At 35.7% G+C, this 14,748-nt stretch overlaps 1 protein-coding gene across 1 annotated transcript in view; it reads left to right on the forward strand.

Annotated features, from left to right (window-relative positions):
* LOC129753411 (uncharacterized) overlaps positions 1-14,748 on the forward strand; it is a 50,907-nt gene that overhangs the window by 12,795 nt on the left and 23,364 nt on the right. The window contains exon 2 of the mRNA XM_055749233.1: positions 5,366-5,571. Coding sequence (XP_055605208.1) covers positions 5,366-5,571 — 206 coding nt within the window. The remainder of the gene's footprint in view (positions 1-5,365; positions 5,572-14,748) is intronic.

Genomic DNA, 14,748 nt, shown 5'->3' on the forward strand with positions numbered 1-14,748 from the left:
GTGCTTCGATGAGATGGACTAGTTTCTCTAAATTTACAAAAAATAATTAACGGAGGTTAACTCATCTTAACAGTCTTGAGTACTTTCAATATAAAACTCCTTTGAGATCATTTTCGTAAACGTTTAGACTCGTTGAAAAGCTTTCAATAAAACTTAAAAAGCAGGATCGTAAATATAAAAAAAATTGAATACAGTATAGAAAAGGTTAACAATTGTAATTCAGCATTGAGAGTAGTTTTTTTTTCATATAAAGTTAAATATCAGAGCTCTTAACAACTGTTTTAAATTTACAAAAAAAGTTTAATGATCTACTTGATGATTTTCAAAATATCATTAAGGATTCAATATTGTAAAAAGGTATCAATCTACAGTATGATCCATGAAAAATGCGAAAATCTGTCATCAAGGTTTAAAAACACTTTTCTTTATATTTGCATAATTTAAAAAAATCACTTAGGCCTGTATATAAATATATAAAAAAAAAACAATAATTCTACGTGCCCACTCTCGTTCCCAACTAAGAAGTGTATTCAAAAAAATGCAACACTCTGTTTCGTTAATAACTTTTGAATGCGTGGATGGAAATTGTTGAAATTTTCAGTAAAGCTACCTAGTAATGTATTGTGTACGTGTACAAAATGTGGTGACAATCTTCCAAGTGGTTTTTACGATAGCGACCAATACTGAAGTTCATTGACAAATATTTTGGACAGAATCGAGAAAAATCCAGAAAAGTTTCAGTAGGACCCATAAATAGTTGGAAATCAACTATTGGACCAAAGTGTACATGGTTAATTGGTTTATAAGTGCTTGATAACTCAATTTTGAGCTCAAATTTGAGATTATTGATTCCATGAAGAGAGAGGAAAATGAGAAGTTTTTCCAAGCTCAATCCGAAAATATGAATTTAGAGGAGGTGGCAAAAAAGTTAATTTTTTTTGACTGGTTCGTTTAGCTGACTTTTAAATAGGCCTGACTTCTTTTGCTACAAGATAGAAAAGCTGCCTACCGGTAAAATAAACAAAATGCGGTGGTCAAATCGTGCGCGAAATATTTAGACTTCTTGTGGGGAGATATTTAGTAATGGACAGCAAAACGAACTCCTTAGAGGTCAACTGGCGGAGCTTCCAACCAGAAACTTTTCGTTGACAAGTCTCGCCTGTATTTTTCGGAGATAAACAACGAGAAAAATGGAAAAATTTAATGTCTAGTACTTGAGGAGGTTAACTATCTGTGGAAACTGCAAATAAGTTACTAACACTCAGTCTTTCATAACGATTGACACGATGAATGGCGTAAATTACACAGAAGCCTGCCTCCAAATGTGACCTTTTTCTCTGCAAAGCTCTTCAATAGATCCCACAAAGATTATACTCTGTTTAAGTTGGATCTGGAATCGTGCCATTGCCCAAAAACGGTGGTGGAGTGTTAAAAAGTCAAATATGTTGCTTTTGTGCCGAGGAGGACTATCGGCTAATTTTTTTTTATAACTTCAACCAAATCCAAAATTTTCTATTATTTTGAAGGTCAAGCTTAAGTAAACAGCAAACGTAATCATAAATATCCAAAAATTTAAAAATTTATTTTATGGACTCTATCTCAAAATCCACTTGAAAGAACATCACAAAAATTCGCATATGTAAAAATTACATAACCAGGTAACTTCGCTGAAAATTTCATCAATTTAATCGTATCATATTTATAACTCGAAACCATATTACTCGAACCACCTAGAATGCTGGTTTATTTAACAGCACTTTTAATACCCTAATTTCATTACAACCTGAATACTTTACCCATATCTTATCTACCACATGCACAGGTAGAGTTATTAGTAGTTAGAAAAACTGAATCGAATGAGCTTCACACATTTGATAACAAATTATATGAATCAACAGTATTGCCTGATAACATAGCCGAGCATAGAAACATCGATTAATGAACAGGAAAGCGTCCAATTAGTGAAATATTTACGAAAAAACTTGAATTTAAGGAATTATTTCAAGACAATGTCAAATTTTTGTGTCAAATAAGCTTTCAACTCAGCTTTCAAAAATATCCGATTACCGAGCGTGTCCGATTAAAAAAACGTCCATTAACAAGCGAGTACTGTAATATAGGAAATGTTTGTGCATTATCATAAAATAACCTCATCAACGTCTGCTTGTAAAATTTTGAAAGTTCCTTTATAACGGCCAACCAAATACAATTAAAACAAAAAATAGTTACTCCAGATGGCGAGATTAAATTAAACAACAAAACGAGCTGGACTGAAATTCTTGGTACGGTACTAAAGTCTGTTTCACATAGAATCTGGTCGCATCTTTTCATTTACTGCAGCGCCCCTAGTTGTGACATCGCGAATCTATTGACAGTGGTCCGGATGGTTTGTTTACTTAGTGGTGAAAATTTCATCAAGATTGAAGTAGTCAGTCAAAAGTTATCGACGATGGAACGCGAAAGGCGAGAGAAAATTCTCCACACTCACGTAGAGAAACCGACGTGGTCAGGGGTAAAGATCGCGAAATTCCTGAAATATCCTAAATCGACTGTAAATTCGGTGCTGCTACGTTACCCTTGAGTGCCCTTGACCCTTACGGTGGATCGAGCAAAACAAACCAGGCGTAAAAGTGGAACATATGACGAGCAAAGGTAATTCGATCAGTTCACAATAATCCTAGAATCTCCTTGCTTGATGCGAGCAAACACCCCAACAGGACGCTGAAACAAAACCTGGTTGCCAAAACCAGGGCAAGGAATTGTACGAGATAGTGTTGACCAAGTACAAGGGATGCATTTTGATGGACGACGAAACTTACGTCAAAATGGATTTTAGACAAATACCCGGTAACCAATTTTATTTTGCGAACCGTAAAGGGAATGTCGCGGGTAAATTCAAGTTTGTTTTCGCAGATAAATTTGCTCGTAAGTTGATGATTTGGCAAGGGATCTGTAGTTGTGGGAAGAAGACTAAGATCAAATATATTAAAACAAATATACCTCACTGTCAGCCTTGTCCATACATCTCATCAAGGACACCCATGTCAGCACCACCTACTGACGAAAGTTCCTACTTAAGTCACTGATAGTACCATAATCACAACCACCAAGTGGCAACAGCGCCACCTTCAAGTCAGATATCCGCCAGAAGTAGTTTATATCGTTGATGTTTATACATAGTAGTTAGGACTTTCTCCACATGACGGCGTGTTTGATATGACGCCTTGTTTTTCGAAGAGTGAGGTATATTTGATTCTTAATATATTTGCTGAGATTCTCATCATCAAATGTTTACAAAGAAGAATGTCTCCAGAAGAGGGTTTTGCCATTCATTCGGTACCACAAAGGTCCGGTGAAGTTCTGGCCGGACCTGGCAAACTGCCACTACAGCCGGGATGTCGTTAAGTGGTATATGGAGAACAAGATCGATTTTGTTGAAAAAGTATCAATCCACCAAACTGTCCGGATTTTCGTCCCATCGAGAAATATTGGGCAATAGTTAAGGGCAAACTGAAGAAATGTGGCAGAACCATGAAAAAACCCGCTCAAATGGAAAAGTGGTGGAACAAGATGGCGAATGTGGTTACCAGCAGTACTGTGCAGAAAATGATGGGTGGTATCACAAAAAAAAGTTCGAAAATTCATCCGAAAAGCTAAAGAATGATTTTTATGTATTTTTTTTGTGCAATAAAAACCCTACAAAACGACATTTTTACTTTTGTTGTACGTTATTTATTTGCGGAGAAATGATCTATTCTATCCGACCAGATTCTATGTGAAACAGACTTTATACTTAAGAGAATCTTTTTTGAAAGATAAGGCCCTTTTATGGATTTTTTTCTAGTGGTTTCATCATTGTTTGATATACTTTATCATGTCTTCTATAGATTCTTCTTCTTATTCTACTCGCCGATGCTATTTTTAGCACGACTTGGAACTGCCTTATCGAATAGCTTTTATAATGGTCCAGTTACAGAGACTATATGACCAGCGGTATTCGTTTATACTCCGTAGAGTTTACAATCTTTTATACTCCGTAGAGATATTTTTGTATTCTTTCATACCCCGTAGAGTTTACAATTTCTGTTTTCTTTGTTACATTGTTCCATTTCAATGTATTTGTGTTCGTTTTACGTCCAAAGACTTACAAAATTACCTCCCGTCCCCCTCTTTTTTGAAAAGCTATCTTTTCCATACCAATTCAATTTAAAACAAGATAAAAATCAAACAATTTTTAAGTGATCTTGATTAAATTAGTCACATATTCAAGTTGTGAAACAATAAGAAGATTTTGAGTTTTGAAAGCAGCTTTTATTTTTTGTAAATGATTAATCCCGTATAAAATCAACATGAAATATAACAAAACAACTTTCAAGTGATTTTCATCTTAATGTCACAGAAAAACGACGTTTTGATCATTTGTTTGAGTTCGTGATTGATTGGTATTCCTATCATCACTTCACTTTTTTTTTTTCATACGAAGTTTCTCCAGTAGAATGCACCGCCTATTAAAGTCAGATCGTTGTCAATCGCTTGTTGATTTCCGGTGGAAAAGAAATGAAACGCGCAGTTGGAAAATGTTTTCCAACTGAAGAAACCTCAATGGAATCATTTTACTTCACAATAAACAGTGCTTACCAGCCGGTGAATGAAATTGAATGGTAAACTTCCTTGCTATTTTCGAAGTAAACAAATGCATTATTATTCGTCTTGTTGGCGTTGTTTCTGAATGATTGTGACTTTGCTGGAATTTTCAAGTTCTTTTTTAGTGTGAAACTTAAAAGTGAATTCGATAATATCATAATAATCTGCTCTTCAGTTTTCTTTAACTTTCTCCAATTAAGTCTTGTCTATCATTGAATACACTGCGAACCACTATCATCTTTCGGAAGTTCTCCAGTTTTCCATTATCAATTTTTCCTCATCTCGGAATCGGTCCGAACAAAAGTTTTCCCTTTGTGGTATCAATTTTTCCCCTCCTTTCAATGATTCCGAAGAATCAAACAATTCAGAGAAAATAAATTTTGTTAAATGGGTTTTTTTTATTTCCGCCCTGACCAAAGACCCAGAAATAATTGTACTGACAGAATGTATCAGATGAAAAATTAATTAAATGCTCATTCGCAGAATCAATTACACCGCATTGTTCTACGGTTCGAATTTGATGATGGCTAATTGTCTGTAATTATGAACCGAGATAAGTTACCTTGGAGACGACAGTCCCCCAGAATAAGTTTACAGTTGATGTTGATAAATGAGGGGTATATTTATGATGCTGATGCATTATTGGTTCCCATGAATTGTCACGGTCATTTTGTGTAGGTTGTACCTAATCTAAGTTATTTTTTCTTATTTCTTTTCACAGGCAGTGAAAAAGTATTCCGGATAGATCCGACGATATCGGATAGGTCGTTCTATCGCCGCTCGGACACAAACCGGCAACGGTTGATTCACAAAGCCAAGATGAAATCACTGCGGATATCGGTCGTCATCGTGGTGGTGTTCATCGTTTGCTGGACCCCGTACTACATCATGATGCTGATCTTCATGTTTCTCAATCCCTCCGAACGGGTATGTTTTACTATCTTTTTTTAACTTAGTTAAAAACTTTTTTAGACTGTTTGAAAACCTTCATAGCAAAATGTCCTAAAATTTCTGAATCTTAGTATATAGAATTGGACCAAAAACAATTGCCTGTATTTCAGTTATTTATTATTGAATTTCAGATGTTTTTTTTTGTATAAATGTAGCGTTTTCTTCATACTTTTAAGAAAAAATACGGATAAAATCATTCATCAAGGTTTCTAAGGAATTCTCGAATCACGGTCCGACAGATTTGAATTCCTCGTCTTCAAAATCATACCACGCAGTGCTCGGTTGACAGTTCCACTCCGAATCGTCGTCATTGTTTCCTTATACCGTTTGATAACGCACCATACGGTATTTCTGGACAATTTCAACTGTTTAGCTAGCCTAGATGCAGACCACAATGGATTTTCCAAATTACAGTGCACAATTCCATGTTGATTGTTTACAAAGTACAATCAATTTGCGGAATATCAAAAAATACATACGTGAAGCTGACTAAATTCTCGACACGTGGGCCTAATAACTTCCAAATCCGTCCACGAAGAGCACCACAGTATGATCAAATGTTTGTTCCAATTCTAAATGAAGCAAGTTTTACATACATACGTCAACTGCTTTTTGAAGTTACTAAAAAATTAAAAGTTTATTAGGGTAAAATACCTAGATTTCGACAGTTTTTGCTTGATTTGTCAGAAAAACCATGTAAATAAACGATTTGACTAAAGTTTTTCATTTCAAATATGATTGGTTATATGCATCAGACTTTTTTTTTATATTTTTTTATATTTTTTTTTATTTTATTTTATTTTTTTTTTTTTTTTTTGGGCTTGTGATATAGCTCAGTTGTTAAAGTCGCGAATGCCATAAAGATGGTAAAACGACTATAATCGAAACAAAAAAAAAAAAAAAAAAAAATCAGACTTTTTTCTTCATCTATTATATAAAATTCTCTTGTAACGGTGTTTGTAGTACTACTCCTCCGAAATGACCCAAACGATTGAAATGAAATTATTTTTAGAATATTCTGTAGGCATGCGAATCGGTTTATATCGAATAAAAATAACATAAAGTCGCATCAATTGTCCGTTATAATTAAATTTGTAATAATTGGAATAAAATAAAAGTCATGGCTTCCATTTTTTCGAGAATTTTTTTTCTTAGGAGGGTTTGTTTTTCATCTCCAAGGTCGAAGCGTCGCAAGTAAACGTCGCGAGAGCATAGTAACCATGACATACTGATTGGTGGGAACATTTGGGCGCGTATTTCTCCACCAAGCATATTTTTAATGCACGTGGTGGCGCTATGAAGCCTGGATGGGATTTTTTTCTTCTTGATTCCTAGCCCATTTTGTACAGCACATATTAATGTATGAGAACTACATGTGACCCAGATTGATATTTTGCCGTTTGCACCTGCCCCGGGGTATTTGAATTGAAATGAAGATTGAAATAAAAAAATAGAAGCAATAAAAACTTTGATAACTGTTAGCTGCAAAAAAATTCTTTTAAGATTATTTGTGATCTTTACATGAATTCATAGAAAATATTCGTACCACCATCGAATCATAAACACATATTCTTTATCCATTCAATTTTTGAAAATCTACTTTTCAATCGATTCTTAATGAAAAGATAAAGTCAGTTAATTGAAATGTTTAAAAGGACCCTCATCACAAGAGAGAGAAAATTGCTATGATTCAGTTGAATAACAAAATTTAAATAGATTTTTTTTTTCACTTTTAAAAACCATTCTTTTCCATGATTCATTGGGTTACTTCTTTTCCATATGAATTTTATTTGCCCTTTTTGCTTTAACAATTAAAAATATAGTAAACTGCAGTATAATGTGTCGCCAAATGCGGTTTGGAATCACTTCAAGTTGTAGAGTTTTAAAATGTCAAGTCTACACATTTAGTATATGGCGATAAAAATATTAACATGATTTTAACATGAGAAGGTATTTGAGTACGAGATATGTTTCTATGAGTGTTACAAACCTGTTTGCATTGCAGTGTTAAGATGGGAGGAACAAAGGGAGTTCCATATGCATTGCGTTGTATAGCTTGAAAACTTATCAAATCAATTAGGGCTTCCATACAAATTTGTTGGTAAGAATCGAGAATTTATCGAGCAAAAGGAAGATAAGTTGTTTGCATACTAAAAATCCTTCCTTATTTCTGGGTGGTTGGAAAGAAGATCTTTATTCACACCATATTTGGCATAATTTGAAAACTTATCAGACAAATAAAGCGAAATGTTACGTCATTTAGATACAAAAAAATAATTTGATAGTAATTTGTGAGCACATCTTGAATTGCAAGAGGGAAAGGACTGGGAGTCCATACATTTTGAAATCATAATGAACTCTTCGAAGCTTATAAAAACAGAATAAAATTTTCAGATCTTGAAAAACAAATCTAGAGATCAATTTTAAGAAAATATTATTAAAACATCTTTAAACTGTGGTTACAAACTTTAGGTGCTGCTTCTTTTCAAAACTTCGCTTCTAAATTATGTTGAAATTTGGTTTGAAGCGTTGTCCAGGCAAAAAAACAGAATTTCAATTATTTTAACAAATATAACTAAATTTTATAAGGTGGAGCAAAGCACACCGGGTCAGCTAGTTCTCTATATTTTTTATTGATCAAAAGTTTCAAAACAGCGTTTTTATTATCCTTTTACTGAAACTTCTCGATGATCTAGTTTTCGACATTCAATTTTAGTTTTCGACACAAAAAGTTTTAGTTTTCGACAAGCATATTTCCACCTCCTTTGTTAGTACAGCAATATGAATATTTGCGTATTGGAATTGCTTGTCTACTTCACGGCGTTTTTTACACCATGGAAACAGTATAAACATACCGAAGAAGAAGGGTGTCGAAAAATAGATTATTGGGTGAATTTTCAGCGCTTGTTTTTGACAGCTCAAAAAACAGTTGAAATTTCATTAAATGTTAGCAAAAATATAAAATAAATTATCGAAAAGATTGATTTCAGAACCATATCTATCCATTGATTTCTTTTATGTTGCTTTTATTCAAACAGAAGGGGGGTTTTTCGTCATTCGTGATTTCAGAGGTGATTTAGAATGTTACTTTTTAATTATTGATTTACTACTATTCAATAACTTATTTAGAAGAATTTTTATATTCACCGTATACTAAAGTGGGAAAGCAAAGATAGAAAAATATGAACATAGATAGCTTGAGCCACCAAACAGAATGATAAGCCTTTCATTAAAATTTTGTCGAAAACTAGCTCCTGTCGAAATCTAGATTCTCTACTTTATTTTCATAGTTTTCCATCTCACGACATAACTTGAGGCACACATTTCCAAGTTCGCTGTTCCAATTCCTTCAAATATCATTTACAGAAGCTTTTGAACAGATACATTTTTAAAAAGAATCAAATGTAGAAAGACTGGTTGAGTATTTTAATAGTTTTGTTTTCGAGTTAACTGCTTGTCAGATGTGAGTTTGCGATAGATTTAAAAATTCTTCAAACACGTATTCAACTTGTTTATCCAATCCATAAATTTGTTGTTTTTAATTTAGAAAAATATTTTTAAATGTTCAAAAATGCAGGATTGTTTTCAGTTTTAGTAGAGATGTTAGATTGAGATAGCGCATAAAACTAATAAAAAAGATTTGAACTAATTTCATTAGATAATAGAAAGAAGATACAAGAATAGGTTTGCTAGTTTTGATCACACTAATCAAAAGTGTCTCCTGATCATATCCTTTAACATAAACCTCAAAACCAAGAATGTTTGGCTAGGATGCAGAGGTAACCTAGGTCCTAAAGCACACGATTGATCTTTCTTCCTTTTCTACCTTTTCCAATCTATCCATTGACTACTAGGACGTGGCCGGCGCCGTTATTGGTGTTTGAAGAAAGAGCATCAAGTTTGAGCATTGTGAATGTGCTGCCAATCTCAGGCTTCATTCATTTGACCTCTGAATAAAACTGATGGCCTCGGTCAATCACGGAGTAGCAACCATTGGCGATGTGGAACTCATTCTACTGAGTAACGCCTGCGGTCGTGGGGTTGAGAGGGTTTTCGAAATTCAAATTAAGCTAAAAATTATAACAATTCCAAAAAATACACAATAAATAAGGAAGTGGATTTCAAACACCATTTTCTCAAATAATAATAAGTTTGACTCATAAAAAAATTTAAATTTTCAAAACAAATCACCAAGAAAACTTCAAATCAATTCTATTTTCGGTAAGTCATTGATTATTTTTTCAAAATGATGTTCCTTATTCTGGACTAGAAATTTGCTTTAAAACTATTTCCAACAGTCCAAATTTAAAATAAATATTTCCAAAATACACATTTAAAAAAAAATCTGAATTCCAAAATAACTATATGATCTGGTAGAATATTAACCATAATTAATTTCATTACAATTATGTTTGACGTCACTTCAGAAAGTTTAAAAAAAACTCGATTTCATTTTACAAATTTATTTAACCCGAAAAACTATAAGGTTTATGCACTAAAAATATTTAGATTAAATTTGGTTTAAACTGCTTTAAAAAATCGTTAAATGAGGAAAAGTAAACAAATATAAAACTTCTATAACTTTTTTCGCAGAACTCAAAATTACTTGAAGTCTTGAGGAAAGTTGATAATTGATTTAAAACTTTATGTTTTTGTTTCAAAGTTTTGTCAAAAAAGTGCAGATTTTTCTTAAATGTTTTTACCTATTTTCAAAAGTTATTGCAATAACTAAAGCTGATAGAAATATTGCATAGTAAGATTCACGGCACCCTATAAGTCGAAATTACCTTTTAAATTCATTGAATCCTTGGAAAATGTTAATTGTGTGGCCTAAATCATCAAAACTTTTTTAAATAATTTGTTAAGCATTTAGAAGAATAAGAAAAATGAAATAAAATTGTTTCTTGAAAAATATTTCATATCAGCATAACGTTTGTAATGACATAAACTATTTTTTTTAAATCAAAAGTTTTAGTATTGAACTAGAGGATATTAGATTTCAGATTTTTTTCTGCATATTCTGTTGACCATCGTGAGAGGTGAAATAAGTTTTGAAGGGTAAATGATTCGTTTCAAACTCTGTTCTTGTCTGCCTTCTTAAAAAAAATCCATTCTAAAGACGAAGTAGGGTTTTTGAATATCAAGTTTTATGTTCCAATACGAAACCTACTACCTACCTAAGGGTCCAGCGCCGATTGACCGGCGCATAGGGCTCAGATAAAAGATCTCCACTGCTGGCGATCCGGAGCCAGCGTCTTCACTTGCTGCCAGCCAAGGTTCTCGTCAACTGTGCGGGTTTCGGCGGCTAGACTACGCCGCCACGAGCTTTTGGGCCTGCCTCTTCTTCGATGCCCATCTGGATTCCAGTCAAGCGCCTCTCTGCAAATCTCGTTTTCATCTCTTCGCAGCGTGTGCCCAATCCATCTCCACTTACGTTCCCGAATCTCGATTTCTAGCGCCTTTTGATGACACCGGCGATGAAGTTCAACGTTCGAGATCCAGTTGCCAGGCTACCAAGCGCGGATGATGTTCCGCAGGCAGCGATTCACAAAAACTTGCAGTTTTCGCGTCGTCACCGCATATATGCACCAAGTTTCACACCCGTACAGCTATACGGATTTGACGTTTGAGTTGAAGATTCGGATCTTAGTTCGTAGAGAGATCTGGCGTGAGCGCCAGATGTTTCGGAGACTCGCAAACGCAAATCGGGCTTTTCTGATCCGGGTTTCGATGTCCTTCTTGGTACCACCATCAGGCGTAATCTGGCTACCAAGATACTGGAAGCACTCCACTGTCTCAACCTGTTGTCCAGCTACCACGAAATTGGAACGATTTTCTGTATTGATTTCCATCGACTTGGTCTTTCCGACATTGGTTTTGAGACCAGCTGCCTTGGAGCTTTCGGTGAGGTCGTCGAGTTTGCTCTGCATGTCTTGTTGTGTTTGGACGAGCAAAACAATATCGTCTGCCAGGTCAAGGTCGTTCAGTTGCTCCATGGTTGAAGGATTCCACGGCAATCCTCGGTTTGGTCTACAGTCAATCGATCCAGTCAAGATCTCATCCATTACGATGAGAAAAAGCAGCGGTGACAAAATACATCCTTGTCTCACTCCAGCAGTTACCGGGATTGGTTCGGACAAGACACCGTCGTGCAAGACCTTGCACGAAAATGCCTCGTACTGTGCTTCGATGAGATGGACTAGTTTCTCTGGGACCCCTCGTCGCCTTAGAGCCGCCCAGATGTTTTCATGGTTAAGTCGGTCGAATGCTTTTTCGAAATCAACGAACACCAGCAGAAGAGAGTCCTGGAATTCGTTGATTTGTTCCAGTATGATTCGTAGCGTTGTGATGTGGTCCACACATGATCGTCCGGATCGGAATCCAGCTTGTTGCCGTCGGAGTGTAGCGTCGATTTTCTCCTGGATCCTGTTCAGGATCACTTTGCAGAGTACTTTGAGGGTTGTACAGATCAAAGTTATGCCACGCCAGTTACCGCACTCTGTTAGGTCTCCTTTCTTTGGGACCTTAACGAGGATACCCTGCATCCAGTCGGCCGCGAATGTTGCAGTATCCCAAATGTCAGCGAAAAGACGGTGCAACATTTGTGCTGACAAGGCAGGGTCGGCTTTCAGCATTTCAGCAGGAATGCAATCGATTTCAGGTGCTTTGTTGGATTTCATGTTTTTGATTGCCGCTTCTATTTCAGCCAGCGAGGGCGCTTCCGAGTTGACGCCATTAATGCGACTTACTGTGGGCGCCTCGAGCTGCGGGTTCTGTTGGCCATTGCTATTTGTAACTCGGAAAAGTTGATCAAAATGCTCAGTCCAACGCTTGAGCTGATCTGTTCGATCTGTCAGCAGCTGACCTGCTCGGTCTTTCAGCGGCATTCTTGCATTAATAATCGGATATCTCCAATGGCGGCGGCTCTTTCTCCCTCTTCGGCTAGGGAGTTTGTCCAGGCTCTCTTGTCTCGTCTACAAGCTCGTTTAACTTCCTTTTCCAGCTCCGCATATCGTAAGCGGGCGGCTGCTTTGGCTGACCCGGTACATGCCTGCTCAATTCCGACTTTCGCCTTTATCCGATCATCGATCATCCTCCAGGTTTCATCCGACATCCATTCACTTCTTCTTCCACGAACTTTACCGAGAGTACCATGGCTCGTCGTGATAAAGGCATTCTTGATCCCACACCACTGTTCTTCGACTCTTCCGTCTGTCGGCAACTCCGAGGCTCGGGATTCTAGCTGTTCCAATACGAAAGGTTGGCTGAATTGCAATCCAAATGTACAGTTAAAAATTAATTTTATTTCGTGAACGTCTTATAGTGTCGTAAAATTAAATGTTTCAAGCCTAGGGTGATTTCTGTCAAATTTTTGACTTTTTTGTTAACACTTATTTTTAAACACCTTGTAATATCAAGTAATTTCAGGTTACTACGGTGAAAATTTTACTTGAAAAAAATATCCATGGGGGGAAGGGTTTAACCGCAGACACCAGATACCCAGACTGACCACTGAAGGCTGATTTTGGCGCTTGTTCCGCAGCGCTATCTACGGGTTATCGTGAAACTAACGGCCACATACACAAAAGGAAAAATCTCGATATATCACACACACATTTGCATTGTGCTATTTGTTTTTCTACATCTAGCGATGAACACGGTCGTTTTTGATTACCTACTTTTGATAGAAAAAAAATAACACGATGATATATTTCGAAAACCACTAAAGAACCGTTTTTGAATTGGAGCGCATTAACCAAATGTGGTTAGAATTCAACCATAAAGCTTATAAAAAATACATCGACTTCGACAGAAATGAAAATTGAATGAAAACTTGAGATTTTCTGCTCCACTTCCTTATTGCGTTGTAGTTGAAAAATAACCATTTTATGACATCTTTGGCTTCATTTGTGAAGATCACTTTCAACTGCAAGATTTCGTTAACCCCGAAACCTCCGAACTTACCCTTGTTCAAGTTTCCCGAGTAGAGAAATATTGTGACAAACCCAATTATTTGTAAATAGTTATAAAACGATCTAGGACTTGTTGAGAAAACGACAAATGACATCGTAAAACATTCCACTGATTGTATATTGCAAAACTACAGTATATTGAATGTGGCTATAAATTATATTACTGTTTAGAACTGTTAAATCAGTTGAATGGACGAGATTCTTACAAAACCTTACCTGGCCGAAATGCCGCATTTATAGAGGATTAGAGTAGCGGTCAGGTGTCAAAGCTATAATAACACTCCATTTTGACACTTCGACGACGCACCGCAAGGTTTCAAACCAGGTGTTATCTTGCTCCTGGGTGTTAAAAAAGTGAGCCAGGAGCGAAATTTGAATACCGACCAGCTCCTGATTTGACAGGTGCTAAAGTGTCTAGGGAAAATTCACAAGCGAAAATAGCAACAAACAACAACAACACCTATCGATGCGTCACTAGTGGCAAAAATGGAAACAAGTTTAGCACTTACCGGTGCGCAAATGAGCTGCTAAAGCTAAAATAAGACCTAAAATGTGTCCCGGGTTAACACCTGGGATAGCACTTACCGGTACTGGTGCTCTTACAAAAACTGAATAAAACAAAAGTAGAGGTGATATTTACAAAATTTGTAAACCAATGTTTTGTTAACAGAAGAAGCTTAATGAAAATCGCAACAACGAAATATACCATTAAGTCACCATCTACAACAAAAACCGGTGTCAGATTTTTATTTACTTTTTTCTCCAATAAATCCTAAAACTTCCCTTTCTATGAAAAATTTAGTCACATTCAAGAAATGTCTGCTTTTAAAAATATCTAACTAAACTTGGATATCTTACTAGCCCTTTTACCGCCCACTGGAAGAGGCAGTTGTGGAAAAAATATTTTTGGCTTCGAGATGATGCCTTTTTCGCAAATTTAGTACAATTTCTAACAAAGTGCGTTGGTTGACATAATGATGATTCCTGACAAACAATCTCAATTATCCGAGTCTGTTTAGTAAGAATAGCTTAGCCTTTCTTGTTCTGTTGTTAAGTTATTTTTTCATTATTATTTTTTTAGTTAAATTTCGAACCATTTTTTGAATATCGTACGAGTAAATGATTCTATCCATGGGTAAAATAAAACAAACGTAAACTCGTCACATAAAAATCAAAACAT

The sequence above is a fragment of the Uranotaenia lowii genome, chromosome 3, assembly GCF_029784155.1.
Source record: "Uranotaenia lowii strain MFRU-FL chromosome 3, ASM2978415v1, whole genome shotgun sequence".
Classification (NCBI taxonomy): Eukaryota; Metazoa; Arthropoda; class Insecta; order Diptera; family Culicidae; genus Uranotaenia; species Uranotaenia lowii.